At 48.7% G+C, this 19,286-nt stretch overlaps 1 protein-coding gene across 1 annotated transcript in view; it reads right to left on the bottom strand.

Annotated features, from left to right (window-relative positions):
* Positions 1-19,286, bottom strand: part of LOC140408747 (cytokine-dependent hematopoietic cell linker-like) — a 314,639-nt gene that overhangs the window by 29,110 nt on the left and 266,243 nt on the right. The window contains exon 16 of the mRNA XM_072496381.1: positions 16,125-16,221. Within this exon, the coding sequence (XP_072352482.1) occupies positions 16,125-16,221 (97 nt within the window). The remainder of the gene's footprint in view (positions 1-16,124; positions 16,222-19,286) is intronic.

The following is a 19,286-nucleotide window of genomic DNA, read 5'->3' on the forward strand; positions in this document are numbered from 1 at the left end:
TGCACTGCTATGTGTGTAGGCTGACTGCTCTACTATCAGTACACACTCACTGCACTGCTATCAGTGTACACTCACAGCTCTGCTATCAGTACACACACTCACTGCACTGCTATCAGTGTGCACTCATGCCCTGCTACAAGTACACTCTCACTGCACTGATATCAGTGTACACACACTATGCTATCAGTACAAACTCACTGCTCTGCTATCAGTGTACACTCACTGCACTGAAATCAGTGTACACTTACTGCTATGCTATGAGTGTAGGCTGACTGCTCTGCTATCAGTACACACACACTGCACTGCTATCAGTGTACACTCACTGCTCTGCTATCAGTACAAACACTCACTGCACTGCTATCAGTGTACACTCATGCCCTGCTACCAGTACACACTCACTGGACTGATATTAATGTACACCCACTGTTCTGCTACCAGTGTACACTCACTGCAATGCTGTCAGTGTACAATCACTGCTCTGCTATCAGTGTACACTCACTGCTCTGCTATCAGTGTACACTCACTGCTCTGTTCTCAGTGTCCATTCACTGCTCTGCTATCAGTGTGCACTCACTGCACTGCTATTTGCACACACTCACGGTACTGCTATTTGCACACACTCACTGCACTGTTCTCAATGCACACTCACTGCTTTGCTATCAGTGTACACTCACTGCACTGCTATCAGTGCACACTCACTGCACTACTATCAGTGTACACTCACTGCACTGCTATCAGTAAACACTCACTGCACTATCAGTGTACACTCACTGCTCTGCTATCAATGTACACTCACTGTTCTGCTATCAGTACACACTCACTGCTCTTCTATCAGTGTACACTCACTGCTCTTATATCAGTGTACACTCACTGCACTGAAATCAGTGTAGACTCACTGCTCTGCTATCAGTGCACACTCACTGCTCTGCTATCAGTGGACACTCACTGCTCTGCTATCAGTGCACACTCACTGCTCTGTTATCAGTGCACACTCACTGCTCTGCTATCAGTGGAGATTCACTGCAGTGAAATCAGTGTACACTCACTGTACCGCTATTAGTGTGCACTCACTGCTCTGCTATCAGTGTACACTGACTGCTCTGGTATCAGTATATACTCACTGTACCGCTATCAGTGTACACACTTACTGATCTGCTACCAGTACACACTCACTGCACTGCTATCAGTGCACACTCACTGCTCTGCTATCAGTGTACACTCTGCACTGCTATTAGTGCACACTCACTGCTCTGCTTTCAGTGTACACGCACTGCTCTACTATCAGTGTACACTCACTGCTCTGCTATCAGGGTACACTCACTGCTCTGCTATCAGTGTACACCCACATCTCTGCTATCAGTACACACTCACCACTTTGCTATCAGCATACACTCACTGCTCTGCTATCAGTACACACTCACTGCACTGCTATCAGTGTACACTCACTGCTCTGAAATCAGTGTACATCACTGCTATGCTATCAGTACACACTCACCACTCTGCTATCAGTTTACACTCACTGCTCTGAAATCAATATACATCACTGCTGTGCTATCAGTACACACTCACCACTCTGCTATCAGTGTACACTCGCTGCTCTGCTATCAGTGTCACCCACTTCTCTGCTATCAGTACACACTCACCACTGTGCTATCAGTGTACACTTACTGCTCTGCTATCAGTGTACACTCACTGCCCTGCTATTTGCTCACACTCAATGCACTGTTGTCAGTGCACACTCACTGCTCTGCTATCAGTGTACACTCACTGCTCTATGATCAGTACACACTCACTGCACTGCTTTTTGCGCACACTCACTGCTCTGCTATCAGTACACACTGACCGTTCTGCTATCAGTGTACACTCACCGCACTGCTATCAGTACATACTCATTGCTTTGCTATCATTACACACTCACTGCACTGCAATCAGTACACACTCAGTACTTTGCTATCAGTACACACTCACTGCTTTGCTATTAGTACACACTCACTGCTCTGCTTGCAGTGCACACTCACTTCTCTTCTATCAGTGTACACTCAGTGCTCTGCTATCAGTGTACACTCTGCACTCCTATTAGTGCACACTCACTGCTCTGCTTTCTGTGTACACGCACTGCTCTACTATCAGTGTACACTCACTGCTCTGCTATCAGTGTACACTCACTGCTCTGCTCTCAGTGTACACCAACATCTCTGCCATCAGTACACACTCACCACTTTACTATCAGTGTACACTCACTGCTCTGCTATCAGTGTACACTCACTGCTCTGCTATCAGTACACGCTCACTGCTTTGCTATCAGCGTACACTCACTGCTCTGCTATCAGTACACACTCACTGCACTGCTATCAGTACACACTCACTGCTTTGCTATCAGTACACACTCACAGCTCTGTCACCAGTACACACTCACTGCACTGCTATCAGTGTACACTCACTGCTCTGAAATCAGTGTACATCACTGCTGTGCTATCAGTACACACTCACCACTCTGCCATCAGTGTACACTCACTGCTCTGCTATCAGTGTACACCCACTTCTCTGCTATCAGTACACACTCACTGCTTTGCTATCAGTACACACTCACTGCACTGTTATCAGTGAACACTCACTGCTCTGCTATCAGTGTACACTCACTGGTCTGTGATCAGTACCGAATCACTGCACAGCTATTTGCACACACTCACTGCACTGTTCTCAGTGCACACTCACTGCTCTGCTATCAGTACACACTCACTGTGTGGCTGTCAGTACACACTCACTGCACTACTATTTGCACACACTCACTGCACTGTTATCAGTGCACACTCACTGCTCTGCTATCAGTGTACACTCAGTGCTCTGCTATCAGTACACGCTCACTGCTTTGCTATCAGCGTACACTCACTGCTCTGCTATCAGTACACACTCACCACTCTGCTATCAGTACACACTCACTGCTCTGCTATCAGTACACGCTCACTGCTTTGCTATCAGCGTACACTCACTGCTCTGCTATCAGTACACACTCACTGCACTGCTATCAGTACACGCTCACTGCTTTGCTATCAGTGTACACTCACTGCACTGCTATCAGTACACAATCACCACTCTGCTATCAATGTACACTCACTGCTCTGCTATCAGTACACACTCACTGCTTTGCTATCAGCGTACACTCACTGCTCTGCTATCAGTACACACTCACTGCACTGCTATCAGTGTACACTCACTGCTCTGCAATCCGTGTACACCCCCATCTCTGCTATCAGTACACAATCACCACTCTGCTATCAGTGTACACTGACTGCTCTGCTATCAGTACACAATCTCCACTCTGCTATCAGTGCACACTCACTTATCTGCTATCAGTGTACACTCACTGCTCTGCTATCAGTGTACACTCACTGCTCTGCAATCAGTACCCACTCACTGTGTGGCTGTCAGTACACACTCACTGCACTACTATTTGCACACACTCACTGCACTGTTCTCAGTGAACACTCACTGCTCTGTTATCAGTGTACACTCAGTGCTCTGCTATCAGTGTACACTCACTGCTCTGCGATCAGTACCCACTCACTGTGTGGCAGTCAGTACACACTCACTGCACTACTATTTGCACACACTCACAGCACTCTTATCGGTGCATACTCACTGCTCTGCTATCAGTACACACTCACTGTGTGGCTGTCAGTACACACTCACTGCACTACTATTTGCATACACTCACTGCACTGTTATCAGTGCACACTCACTGCTCTGCTATCAGTGTACACTCACTGGTCTGTGATCAGTACCGACTCACTGCACAGCTATTTGCACACACTCACTGCACTGTTCCCAGTGCACACTCACTGCTCTGCTATCAGTACACACTCACTGTGTGGCTGTCAGTACACACTCATTGCACTACTATTTGCACACACTCACTGCACTGTTATCAGTGCACACTCACTGCTCTGCTATCAGTGTACTCTCAGTGCTCTGCTATCTGTGTACACTCACTTCTCTGCTTTCAGTACACACTCACTGCTCTGCTATCAGTACACACTCACTGCACTGCTATCAGTGTACACTCACTGCTCTGCTGTCAGTACACAATCACCACTCTGCTATCAATGTACACTCTCTGCTCTGCGATCAGTACGCACTCACTGCTTTGCTATCAGCGTACACTCACTGCTCTGCTATCAGTACACACTCACTGCACTGCTATCAGTGTACACTCACTGCTCTGCCATCCGTGTACACCCCCATCTCTGCTATCAGTACACAATCACCACTCTGCTATCAGTGTACACTCACTGCTCTGCTATCAGTGTACACTCACTGCTCTGCTATCAGTACGCACTCACTGCACTGCTATCAGCGGACACTCACTGCTCTGCTATCAGTACACACTCACTGCACTGCTATCAGCGTACACTCACTGCTCTGCCATCCGTGTACACCCCCATCTCTACTATCAGTACACAATCACCACTCTGCTATCAGTACACACTCATTGCACTGCTCTCCGTACACACTCACTGCTTTGCTATCAGTACACACTCAGTGCTCTGCCATCAGTACACACTCACTGCACTGATATCAGTGTACACTCACTGCTCTGAAATCAGTGTACATCACTGCTCTGCTCTCAGTACACACTCACCACTCTGCTATCAGTGTACACTCACTGCTCTGCTATCACTGTACACTCTCTGCACTGCTATTTGCTCACACTCAATGCACTGTTATCATTGCACACTCACTGATCTGCTATCAGTGTACACTCAGTGCTCTATGATCAGTACACACTCACTGCACTGTTATTAGCGCACACTCACTGCTCTGCTATCAGTACACACTCACCGATCTGCTATCAGTGTACATTCACCGCACTGCTTTCAGTATACACTCACTGCTTCGCTATCATTACACACTCACTGCACTGCTATCAGTACACACTCACAGATCTGCTATCAGTGTACACTCACTGCACTGCTATCAGCACACACTCACTGCTTTGCTCTCAGTCCCCACTCACTGCTCTGCCTGCAGTGTACACTCACTGATCTGCTTTCAGTACACACTCACTGCACTGCTATCGGCACACACACACTGCACTGCTATCAGTGTCCACTCACTGCTCTGAAATCAGTGTACATCACTGCTCTGCTTTCAGTACACACTCGCTGCTCTGCTATCAGTGTACACACACTGTGCTTTCAGTACAAACTCACTTCTCTGCTATCAGTGTACAATCACTGCACTGAAATCAGTTTACACTTACTGCTCTGCTATCAATGTACACTCACTGCACTGCTATGAGTGTAGGCTGACTGCTCTGCTATCAGTACACACTCACTGCACTGCTATCAGTACACACTCACTGCACTGCTATCAGTGTTCACTCACTGCTCTGCTATCAGTACACACACTCACTGCACTGCTATCTGTGTACACTCATGCCCTGCTACCAGTACACACTCACTGCACTGATATCAGAGTACACCCACTGTTCTGCTGCCAGTGTACACTCACTGCAATGCTATCAGTGTACACTCACTGCTCTGCTATCAGTGTATACTCACTGCTCTGCTATCAGTGCACACTCACTGCTCTGTTCTCAGTGTACACTCACTGCTCTGCTATCAGTGTACACTCACTGTTCTGTTCTAAGTGTACACTCACTGCTCTGCTATCAGTACATGCTCACTGCTTTGCTATCAGTGTACACTCACTGCTCTGCTATCAGTACACACTCACTGCACTGCTATCAGTACACACTCACTGCTTTGCTATCAGTACACACTCACTGCTCTGCCATCAGTACACACTCACTGCACTGCTATCAGTGTACACTCACTGCTCTGCTATCACTGTACACTCACTGCACTGAAATCAGTGGACACTCAATGCTTTGCTATCAGTACAAACTCACTGCTCTACTATCAGTGTACACTCACTGCACTGAAATAAGTGTGCACTTACTGCTCTGCTATCAGTGTACACTCACTGCACTGCTATGTGTGTAGGCTGACTGCTCTGCTATCAGTACACACTCACTGCACTGCTGTCAGTGTACGCTCAATGCTCTGCTATCAGTACACACACTCACTGCACTGCTATCAGTGTACACTCATGCCCTGCTACCAGTACACACTCACTGCACTGATATCAGTGTACACATACTGTGCTTTCAGTACAAACTCACTGCTCTGCTATCAGTGTACACTCACTGCACTGCTATGAGTGTAGGCTGACTGCTCTGCTATCAGTACACACACTCACTGCACTGCTACCTGTGTACACTCATGCCCTGCTACCAGTACACACTCACTGCACTGATATCAGTGTACACCCACTGTTCTGCTACCAGTGTACACTCACTGCAATGCTACCAGTGTACACTCACTGCTCTGCTAACAGTGTATACTCACTGCTCTGCTATCAGTGTACACTCACTGCTCTGTTCTCAGTGTACACTCACTGCACTGCTATTTGCACACACTCACTGCACTGTTCTCAGCGTACACTCACTGCTTTGCTATCAGTGGACACTCACTGCTCTCCCATCAGTGTACACTCACTGCTCTGCTATCAGTACACACTCACTGCACTGCTAACAGTGTCCACTCACTGCTCTGCTATTAGTACACACACTCACTGCACTGCTATCAGTGTACAATCACTGCTCTGCTCTCAGTGTACACGCATGCACTGCTATCAGAACACACTCACTGCACTGCTATCAGTGTACACCCACTGTTCTGCTATCTGTGTACACTCACTTCTCTGCTATCAGTGTATACTCACTGCTCTGATTTCAGTACACAGTCAGTGCTCTGCTATCAGTACACACTCACTGCACTGCTATCAGTACACACTCACTGCTTTGCTATCAGTACACACTCACTGCTCTGCCATCAGTACACACTCACTGCACTGCTATCAGTGTACACTCACTGCACTGCTATTTGCTCACACTCAATGCACTGTTATCAGTGCACACTCACTGCTCTGCTATCAGTGTACACTCACTGCTCTATGATCAGTACACACTCATTGCACTGCTATCACTGCTATTTGCGCACACTCACTGCTCTGCTATCAGTGTACACTCTCTCCTCTGCTATCAGTACACACTCACTGCTCTGCTATCAGTGTAAACTCAGTGCTCTGCTCTGTATACACTCACTGCACTGAAATCAGTGTACACTCACTGCTCTGCTTTCAGTACACACTCACTGCCCTCCTATCAGTACACACTCACTGCACTGCTAACAGTGTACACTCACTGTTCTGCTCTCAGTGTACACGCATGCACTGCTATCAGAACACACTCACTGCACTGCTATCCGTGTACACCCACTGTTCTGCTAACTGTGTACACTCACTTCTCTGCTATCAGTGTATACTCACTGCTCTGATTTCAGTACACAGTCAGTGCTCTGCTCTCAGTGTACACTCACTGCTCTGCTATCAGTTACACTCACTGTGTGGCTATCAGTACACACTCACTGCTCTGCTATCAGTGTACACTCACTGCTCTGTGAGCAGTACACACTCACTGCACTGCTATTTGCGCACACTCACTGCTCTGCTATCAGTGTACACTCACTGTTCTGCTGTCAGTACACACTGACCGATCTGCTATCAGTGTACACTCACTGCACTGCTGTCAGTACACACTCACTGCTTTGCTATCATTACACACTCACCGCTCTGCTATCAGTACACACTTACTGCACTGCTATCAGTGTACACTCACTGCTCTGAACTCAGTGTACATCACTTCTCTGCTTTCAGTACACACTCACTGCTCTGCTATCAGTGTACAGTCACTGCTCTGCTATCACTGTACACTCACTGCACTGAAATCAGTGTACACCCACTGCTATGCTTCAGTACAAACTCAGTGCTCTGCGATCAGTGTACACTCACTGCACTGAAATCAGTGTACACTTACTGCTCTGCTGTCAGTGTACACTCACTGCACTGCTGTCAGTACACGCTCACTGCACTGCTATGAGTGGTGGCTGACTGCTCTGCTATCAGTACACACTAACTGCACTGCTGTCAGTGTACACTCATGCCCTGCTACCAGTATACACTCACTGTTCTGCTATCAGCGCACACTCACTGCTCTTCTATCAGTACACACTCACTGCACTGCTATCAGTGTACACCCACTTTTCTGCTGTCAGTGTATACTCACTGCTCTGCTATCAGTGTTCACTCACTGCACTGCTATGAGTGTAGGCTGACTGCTCTGCTATCAGTACACACTCACTGCACTGCTATTAGTGTACACTCACTGCTTTTCTATCAGTACACACTTACTGCACTGCTATCAGTGCACACTCACTGCACTGATATCAGTGCACACCCACTGTTCTGCTATCAGTACACACTCACCACTCTGCTATCAGTGTACACTCACTGCTCTGCTATCAGTGTATATTCACTGCAGTGAAATCAGTGTACACTCACTGCACCGCTATCAGTGTACACTCAGTCCTCTGCTATCAGTGTACACTGACTGCTCTGGTATCAGTATACACACACTGCACCGCTATCAGTGTACACACTTACTTCTCTGCTACCAGTACACACTCACTGCACTGCTATCAGTGCACCCTCACTGCTCTGCTATCGGTGTACACTCAGTGCTCTGCTCTGTATACACTTACTGCACTGAAATCAGTGTACACTCACTGCTCTGCTTTCAGTACACACTCACTGCCCTCCTATCAGTACACACTCACTGCACTGCTAACAGTGTACACTCACTGCTCTGCTATTAGTACACACACTCACTGCACTGCTATCAGTGTACAATCACTGCTCTGCTCTCAGTGTACACGCATGCACTGCTATCAGAACACACTCACTGCACTGCTATCAGTGTACACCCACTGTTCTGCTATCTGTGTACACTCACCTCTCTGCTATCAGTGTATACTCACTGCTCTGCTTTCAGTACACAGTCAGTGCTCTGCTATCAGTTTACACTCACTGCTCTGCTATCAGTACACAATTACTGCTCTGCTCTCAGTGTACGCTCACTGCTCTGCTATCAGTTACACTCACTGTGTGGCTATCAGTACACACTCACTGCTCTGCTATCAGTGTATACTCACTGCTCTGTGATCAGTGCACACTCACTGCTCTGCTATCAGTGTACACTCACTGCTCTGCTGTCAGTACACACTGACCGATCTGCTATCAGTGTACACTCACTGCACTGCTAACAGTACACACTCACTGCTTTGCTATCATTACACACTCACCGCTCTGCTATCAGTACACACTTACTGCACTGCTATCAGTGTACACTCACTGCTCTGCTATCAGTGTACAGTGACTGCTCTGCTATCACTGTACACTCACTGCACAGAAATCAGTGTTCATCCACTGCTGTGCTTCAGTACAAACTTACTGCTCTGCGATCAGTGTACACTCACTGCACTGTAATCAGTATACACTTACTGCTCTGCTGTCAGTACACACTGACCGATCTGCTATCAGTGTTCACTCACTGCTTTGCTATCATTACACACTCACTGCACTGCTATCAATACACACTCAGTGCTTTGCTATCAGTACACACTCACAGATCTGCTATCAGTGTACACTCACTGCACTGCTATCAGCACACACTCACTGCTTTTCTATCAGTCCCCACTCACTGCTCTGCCTGCAGTGTACACTCACTGATCTGCTATCAGTACACACTCACTGCACTGCTATCGGCACACACACACTGCACTGCTATCAGTGTCCACTCACTGCTCTGAAATCAGTGTACATCACTGCTCTGCTTTCAGTACACACTCGCTGCTCTGCTATCAGTGTACACACACTGTGCTTTCAGTACAAACTCACTTCTCTGCTATCAGTGTACAATCACTGCACTGAAATCAGTTTACACTTACTGCTCTGCTATCAATGTACACTCACTGCACTGCTATGAGTGTAGGCTGACTGCTCTGCTATCAGTACACACTCACTGCACTGCTATCAGTGTTCACTCACTGCTCTGCTATCAGTACACACACTCACTGCACTGCTATCTGTGTACACTCATGCCCTGCTACCAGTACACACTCACTGCACTGATATCAGTGTACACCCACTGTTCTGCTACCAGTGTACACTCACTGCAATGCTATCAGTGTACACTCACTGCTCTGCTATCAGTGTATACTCACTGCTCTGTTCTCAGTGGACACTCACTGATCTCCTATCAGTGTACACTCATTGCTCTGCTATCAGTACATGCTCACTGCTTTGCTATCAGTGTACACTCACTGCTCTGCTATCAGTACACACTCACTGCACTGCTATCAGTACACACTCACTGCTTTGCTATCAGTACACACTCACTGCTCTGCCATCAGTACACACTCACTGCACTGCTATCAGTGTACACTCACTGCTCTGCTATCACTGTACACTCACTGCACTGAAATCAGTGGACACTCAATGCTTTGCTATCAGTACAAACTCACTGCTCTACTATCAGTGTACACTCACTGCACTGAAATAAGTGTGCACTTACTGCTCTGCTATCAGTGTACACTCACTGCACTGCTATGTGTGTAGGCTGACTGCTCTGCTATCAGTACACACTCACTGCTCTGCTATCAGTACACACTCACCGATCTGCTATCAGTGTACACTCACCGCAATGCTATCAGTACACACTCACTGCTTTACTATCAGCACAGACTCACTGCTATGCGATCAGTACACACTCACTGCTCTGCTTGCAGTGCGCACTCACCGCTCTGCTATCAGTGTACACTCAGTGCTTGCTCTGCGTAAACTCACTGCACTGAAATCAGTGTACACTCACTGCTCTGCTTTCAGTACACACTCACTGCACTGCTAATAGTGTACACTCACTGCTCTGCTATCAGTACACACTCACCACTCTGCTATCAGTGTACACTCACTGCTCTGCTATCAGTGTACACCCACTGTTCCGCTATCAGTACACACTCACCACTCTGCTATGAGTGTACACTCACTGCTCTGTGATCAGTACACAATCACCACTCTGCTATCAGTGTACAGTCACTGCTCTGTTATCAGTGTACACTCACTGCACTGCTATTTGCTCACACTCAATGCACTGTTATCAGTGCACACTCACTGCTCTTGCTATCAGTGTACACTCACTGCTCTGTGATCAGTACACACTCACTGCACTGCTATCAGTACACACTCACTGCTTTGCTATCAGTACACACTCACCGCTCTGCTATCAGTACACACTCACTGCACTGCTATCAGTGTACACTCACTGCTCTGAAATCAGTGTACATCACTGCTCTGCTTTCTGTGTACACTCACTGCACTACTATCAGTGTACACTCACTGCTCTGCTATCTGTACACACTCACTGTACTGTCAGTGTACACTCACTGCACTGCTGTCAGTACACGCTCACTGCACTGCTATGAGTGGTGGCTGACTGCTCTGCTATCAGTACACACTAACTGCACTGCTGTCAGTGTACACTCATGCCCTGCTACCAGTATACACTCACTGTTCTGCTATCAGCGCACACTCACTGCTCTTCTATCAGTACACACTCACTGCACTGCTATCAGTGTACACCCACTTTTCTGCTGTCAGTGTATACTCACTGCTCTGCTATCAGTGTTCACTCACTGCACTGCTATGAGTGTAGGCTGACTGCTCTGCTATCAGTACACACTCACTGCACTGCTATTAGTGTACACTCACTGCTTTTCTATCAGTACACACTTACTGCACTGCTATCAGTGCACACTCACTGCACTGATATCAGTGCACACCCACTGTTCTGCTATCAGTACACACTCACCACTCTGCTATCAGTGTACACTCACTGCTCTGCTATCAGTGTATATTCACTGCAGTGAAATCAGTGTACACTCACTGCACCGCTATCAGTGTACACTCAGTCCTCTGCTATCAGTGTACACTGACTGCTCTGGTATCAGTATACACACACTGCACCGCTATCAGTGTACACACTTACTTCTCTGCTACCAGTACACACTCACTGCACTGCTATCAGTGCACCCTCACTGCTCTGCTATCGGTGTACACTCAGTGCTCTGCTCTGTGTACACTTACTGCACTGAAATCAGTGTACACTCACTGCTCTGCTTTCAGTACACACTCACTGCCCTCCTATCAGTACACACTCACTGCACTGCTAACAGTGTACACTCACTGCTCTGCTATTAGTACACACACTCACTGCACTGCTATCAGTGTACAATCACTGCTCTGCTCTCAGTGTACACGCATGCACTGCTATCAGAACACACTCACTGCACTGCTATCAGTGTACACCCACTGTTCTGCTATCTGTGTACACTCACCTCACTGCTATCAGTGTATACTCACTGCTCTGCTTTCAGTACACAGTCAGTGCTCTGCTATCAGTTTACACTCACTGCTCTGCTATCAGTACACAATTACTGCTCTGCTCTCAGTGTACGCTCACTGCTCTGCTATCAGTTACACTCACTGTGTGGCTATCAGTACACACTCACTGCTCTGCTATCAGTGTATACTCACTGCTCTGTGATCAGTACACACTCACTGCTCTGCTATCAGTTACACTCACTGTGTGGCTATCAGTACACACTCACTGCTCTGCTATCAGTGTATACTCACTGCTCTGTGATCAGTGCACACTCACTGCTCTGCTATCAGTGTACACTCACTGCTCTGCTGTCAGTACACACTGACCGATCTGCTATCAGTGTACACTCACTGCACTGCTAACAGTACACACTCACTGCTTTGCTATCATTACACACTCACCGCTCTGCTATCAGTACACACTTACTGCACTGCTATCAGTGTACACTCACTGCTCTGCTATCAGTGTACAGTGACTGCTCTGCTATCACTGTACACTCACTGCACAGAAATCAGTGTTCATCCACTGCTGTGCTTCAGTACAAACTTACTGCTCTGCGATCAGTGTACACTCACTGCACTGTAATCAGTATACACTTACTGCTCTGCTGTCAGTACACACTGACCGATCTGCTATCAGTGTTCACTCACTGCTTTGCTATCATTACACACTCACTGCACTGCTATCAATACACACTCAGTGCTTTGCTATCAGTACACACTCACAGATCTGCTATCAGTGTACACTCACTGCACTGCTATCAGCACACACTCACTGCTTTTCTATCAGTCCCCACTCACTGCTCTGCCTGCAGTGTACACTCACTGATCTGCTTTCAGTACACACTCACTGCACTGCTATCGGCACACACACACTGCACTGCTATCAGTGTCCACTCACTGCTCTGAAATCAGTGTACATCACTGCTCTGCTTTCAGTACACACTCGCTGCTCTGCTATCAGTGTACACACACTGTGCTTTCAGTACAAACTCACTTCTCTGCTATCAGTGTACAATCACTGCACTGAAATCAGTTTACACTTACTGCTCTGCTATCAATGTACACTCACTGCACTGCTATGAGTGTAGGCTGACTGCTCTGCTATCAGTACACACTCACTGCACTGCTATCAGTGTTCACTCACTGCTCTGCTATCAGTACACACACTCACTGCACTGCTATCTGTGTACACTCATGCCCTGCTACCAGTACACACTCACTGCACTGATATCAGTGTACACCCACTGTTCTGCTACCAGTGTACACTCACTGCAATGCTATCAGTGTACACTCACTGCTCTGCTATCAGTGTATACTCACTGCTCTGTTCTCAGTGGACACTCACTGATCTCCTATCAGTGTACACTCATTGCTCTGCTATCAGTACATGCTCACTGCTTTGCTATCAGTGTACACTCACTGCTCTGCTATCAGTGCACACTCACTGCACTGCTATCAGTACACACTCACTGCTTTGCTATCAGTACACACTCACTGCTCTGCCATCAGTACACACTCACTGCACTGCTATCAGTGTACACTCACTGCTCTGCTATCACTGTACACTCACTGCACTGAAATCAGTGGACACTCAATGCTTTGCTATCAGTACAAACTCACTGCTCTACTATCAGTGTACACTCACTGCACTGAAATAAGTGTGCACTTACTGCTCTGCTATCAGTGTACACTCACTGCACTGCTATGTGTGTAGGCTGACTGCTCTGCTATCAGTACACACTCACTGCTCTGCTATCAGTACACACTCACCGATCTGCTATCAGTGTACACTCACCGCAATGCTATCAGTACACACTCACTGCTTTGCTATCAGCACAGACTCACTGCTATGCGATCAGTACACACTCACTGCTCTGCTTGCAGTGCGCACTCACCGCTCTGCTATCAGTGTACACTCAGTGCTTGCTCTGCGTAAACTCACTGCACTGAAATCAGTGTACACTCACTGCTCTGCTTTCAGTACACACTCACTGCACTGCTAATAGTGTACACTCACTGCTCTGCTATCAGTACACACTCACCACTCTGCTATCAGTGTACACTCACTGCTCTGCTATCAGTGTACACCCACTGTTCCGCTATCAGTACACACTCACCACTCTGCTATGAGTGTACACTCACTGCTCTGTGATCAGTACACAATCACCACTCTGCTATCAGTGTACACTCACTGCTCTGTTATCAGTGTACACTCACTGCACTGCTATTTGCTCACACTCAATGCACTGTTATCAGTGCACACTCACTGCTCTTGCTATCAGTGTACACTCACTGCTCTGTGATCAGTACACACTCACTGCACTGCTATCAGTACACACTCACTGCTTTGCTATCAGTACACACTCACCGCTCTGCTATCAGTACACACTCACTGCACTGCTATCAGTGTACACTCACTGCTCTGAAATCAGTGTACATCACTGCTCTGCTTTCTGTGTACACTCACTGCACTACTATCAGTGTACACTCACTGCTCTGCTATCTGTACACACTCACTGTACTGTCAGTGTACACTCACTGCTCTGCTATCAGTGTACACTCACTGCACTGAAATCAGTGTACACTCAATGCACTTCTATCAGTGCACACTCACTGTTCTGCTATCAGTGCACACTCACTGCTCTGCTCTCTGTGTACACTCACTGCTCTGCTATCAGTGCACACTCACTGCTCTGTTATCAGTGCACACTCACTGCTCTGCTATCAGTGTACACTGACTGCACTGAAATCAGTGTACACTCACTGACCCGCTATCAGTGTACACTCACTGCTCTGCTTTCAGTGTACACGCACTGCTCTACTATCAGTGTACACTCACTGCTCTACTATCAGTGTACACTCACTGCACTGCTACCAGTGTACACTCTGCACTGCTATCAGTGCACACACTCACTGCTCTGCTATCAGTACACACTCACTGCTCTGCTATCCGAGTACACTCACTGCTCAGCTATCAGTGTACACTCACTGCACGGCTATCAGTGCCCGTTCACTGCTCTGCCCTCAGTGCCCGCTCACTGCTCTGTCGTCAGTGTCCGCTCTATGCTCTGCCCTCAATGGCTGCTCACTGCTCTGTCGTCAGTGTCCGCTCACTGCGCTGCTGTCAGTGTCCTCTCACTGTGCTGCTGTCAGTGTCCGCTCACTGTGCTGCTGTCAGTGTCCGCTCACTGCGCTGCTGTCAGTGTCCGCTCACTGTGCTGCTGTCAGTGTCCGCTCACTGCGCTGCTGTCAGTGTCCGCTCACTGCGCTGCTGTCAGTGTCCGCTCACTGCTCTGTCCTCAATGTCCGCTCATTGTGCTGCCATCAGTGTCCGCTCTCTGCGCAACCGCCTGTGCATGCTCTCTTCGCTGCCGTCTGTGCCCGCCCTCTGCGCTGCTGTCTGTGCCCGCCCTCTGTGCTGCCGTCTGTGCACACATTTAGCAGTCCTGTTCCACCAGAACCTTTGTTAAGAGCTTAACTTATTTAATCTCACTTTTCACTGGTGGCTGCATGGACTTGTCAATTTGATCTGCCAGGAATGTCTGAAGCAAATGTTGCCATCATCCAATGCCTGCACAGATTGGGCATTGGCTGTCCACTGGCAATGTTGGCATGCTTTGTACCTGTTGTCGACCTGAGAATTAGGCCCACTGCTTTCCGATATCTGACCTTGATTGCCAAGCACCTATGATCAAAAATTACAGGCAAATATTTAATTGTACCTTGCTGTTGGCAGGCTTTTAGAAGTGGGTTTAAACGGCAATGAATGTTGCTGTCTCATTGGCATAATAATGTCAGGTGAACTTCGGAAATCAGTACCTAAAGAAGAAAATTTCAAAGTAAGAGACATCTTAAGAATTGTGAGTAGCACATTCCCAATTTGTTCACAAACGTGTACATTGAGTTTTTCACTCGTAATGTTCCAAGCTGCATTGATTTTTTTAAATGTTGATTTTTAAATTCATTTGTCTCCTGATTCATGTCCCATTCTACAGCTCGCAGACTGCATACAGTTCTGTGTCTTGTACCGTAGCCAGCTACTGGCATTAAGCTGAGTGTGACACAATATGACTAGCTTCAAACACTACTTTCTTCTTGTTTGGTGGGCACCTTCCATGTATTCACCATTTCATTTTGGCATTTTGACAACTCACTCCCCAACATTTGTTGCCCTGTTTATCTCTTATACAACTTGTGCAACACATTCATTTCTCTGCAAAGTCCCCTGTCCTCTATGGTCACATCATTAATGTGTGAGTATTGATAATCGATGGCCATAGGCCAGGGGCTGGATTCACCGATCGGTGACGCTGAAATCGCGTTCGGCGATCGGCCGGAGAATCCCCGTTTAAGCCGTTTTTGAGGGGGCGGAGCATCGCAAAAACAGCGCCGCCCACGATAAATGGCATAAACGGGGATTGTCCGGCAGATCGCAGAGTGTGATTTCGGTGTCGGCGATCGGTAAATCCAGCCCCTGGCCTTTGGCCATCGTACTCGAGGAGTACGCCGCACGTCACATGGATGGCCTCAGGACATCACCTGAGACCCTGCCCCGATGCTCTGCCCCGACGGGTCGAGTCCCCGACAGCTTGGGACACGTGTGCTCACACTGGGCGTGATTCTCCACTCCCACGCCGGTTGGGAGAATCGCCTGGGCCGCCGAAATTTCCGGGACCGCCGGTCCGACGCCCTCCCGCAATTCTCCCGAGCGGCGGGAACGGGCCAGTCGAGTTTCGCGGGCCGCAGGCCGGAGATACCCAAAATGGCGATTCTCCGGCACCCCCACGATTCTGAAGCCCGGATGGGCCGAGCGGCCAGGCCAAAACTGCGGGTTCCCCCCAGCGCCATCCACACCTGGTCGCTACAGTCGTGGGTGGTGCGTGAACGCTGGGGGGGCGGCCTGTGGGGGGGCGAGGGGGGATCCTGCACCGGGCTTCACCGCGAATGTGGGGTGGCCCGCGATCGCTGCCCACCGATCATCGGGCCGTCCTCTCTGAAGGAGGACCTCCTTCCTTCCGCGGCCCCGCAAGATCCGTCCGCCATCTTCTTGCGGGGCGGATGTGGACAGGATGGCAACCACGCATGCGCGGATGACGTCCGTTATGCGGCGCCGGCCGCGTCATCTAATCGGCGCCGCTTTTACGCGGGCGACAAGGCCTCGCGCGGGTAGATGACGCGGCCCCAATACTGGCCCATTGTCAGGGCCTGAATCGGTCGTGACCGGGGCTGTTCCGCGCCGTCGTGAAACTCGACGGCGTTCACGACGGCGTGGCCACTTCGGCGTGGGGGTGGAGAATCGCGCCCACTGTTCGGGGACCGTGCATGGCGGCTGCGGACCCAGTCCAGGGCTGCCACAGCCGGGGTGGACGCTATCCCGCTGGCAGAGTGGGCTTCTGGGGGACTGGTGGGGGGTGGGGGGGGGTGGTCCAGGGTTGGCGAGGCTGGTTCCAGAACAGGCAGCTTTTGGCAGGCTGGGTCCGTGCACAGCCGGCGCCATGTTGCTCAGACATTCTGCGGCCGTATCCACAGGTAAAGTAGGGGGCTTTACACTGCACGGCTGCGAGCCCCCCACCGGACGGAGATTGGTGCAGGGGTGGCACCGGCTTTCTGGTCGTAAGACCAGACGAATCCTGTGGACATAGCCGCAGGATCGGAGAATCCAGCCCTATGTGTTGCAGCCGATCCTGTCTTAAAGGTGGAAAGTTGTGCAGTCCTCTGGGAGGCCACTAGATGGAGCAATTTACAATGTTTTCTGTTTCCTAACTAAAAATAACAAAAGACTTAACTTTAGATAAAGCGGGGTGAATGAGGGAATACATATTAACTTTTGAATGCTCCCATATATCGGGGAATAAACTTCACACTTCAACATACTTTCATCCATCACTATGCACTATGTAGCTGCATTAGGACTCACTTTAGGTCCATTAAACATTGAAGATAACAAACAAAAGATGGTGAATATTTGCTGCTTATTTGGATTGGATTTGTTTATTGTCACGTGTACCGAGGTACAGTGAAAAGTATTTTTCTGCGAGCAGCTCAACAGATCATTAAGTACATGGGAAGAAAAGGGAAGAAAAGAAAATACATAATAGGGCAACACAAGGTACACAATGTAACTACATAAGCACCGGCATCGGATGAAGCATACAGGGTGCAGAGTTAATGAGGTCAGTCCATAAGAGGGTCATTTAGGAGTCTGGTAACAGTGGGGAAGAAGCTGTTTTTCAGTCTGTTCGTGCGTGTTCTCAGACTTCTGTCTCTCCTGCCCGATGGAAGAAGTTGGAAGAGTGAGTAAGCCGGGTGGGAGGGGTCTTTGATTATACTGCCCGCTTTCCCCAGGCAGCGGGAGGTGTAAATGGAGTCAACGGATGGGATGCAGGTTCGTGTGATGGACTGGGCGGTGTTCACGACGCTCTGAAGTTTCTTGCGGTCCTGGGCCAAGCAGTTGCCATACGAGGCTGTGATGCAGCCTGATAGGATGCTTTCTATGGTGCATCTGTAAAGTTGGTAAGGGTTAATGTGGACACGCCGAACTTCCTTAGTTTCCTGAGGAAGTATAGGCGCTGTTGTGCTTTCTTGGTGGTAGTGTCAACGTGGGTGGACCAGGACAGAGTTTTGGAGATGTGCACCCCTAGGAATTTGAAACTGCTAACCATCTCCACCTCTGCCCCGTTGATGCTGACAGGGGTGTGTACAGTACTTTGCTTCCTGAAGTCAATGACCAGCTCTTTAGTTTTGCTGGCATTGAGGGAGAGATTGTTGTCGCTGCACCACTCGAATAGGTTCTCTATCTCCCTCCTGTATTCTGGCTCGTTGTTATTCGAGATCCGGCCCACTATGGTCGTATCATCAGCAAACTTGTAGATGGAGTTGGAACC

Source organism: Scyliorhinus torazame, chromosome 3, assembly GCF_047496885.1.
Source record: "Scyliorhinus torazame isolate Kashiwa2021f chromosome 3, sScyTor2.1, whole genome shotgun sequence".
NCBI classification, from domain to species: Eukaryota; Metazoa; Chordata; class Chondrichthyes; order Carcharhiniformes; family Scyliorhinidae; genus Scyliorhinus; species Scyliorhinus torazame.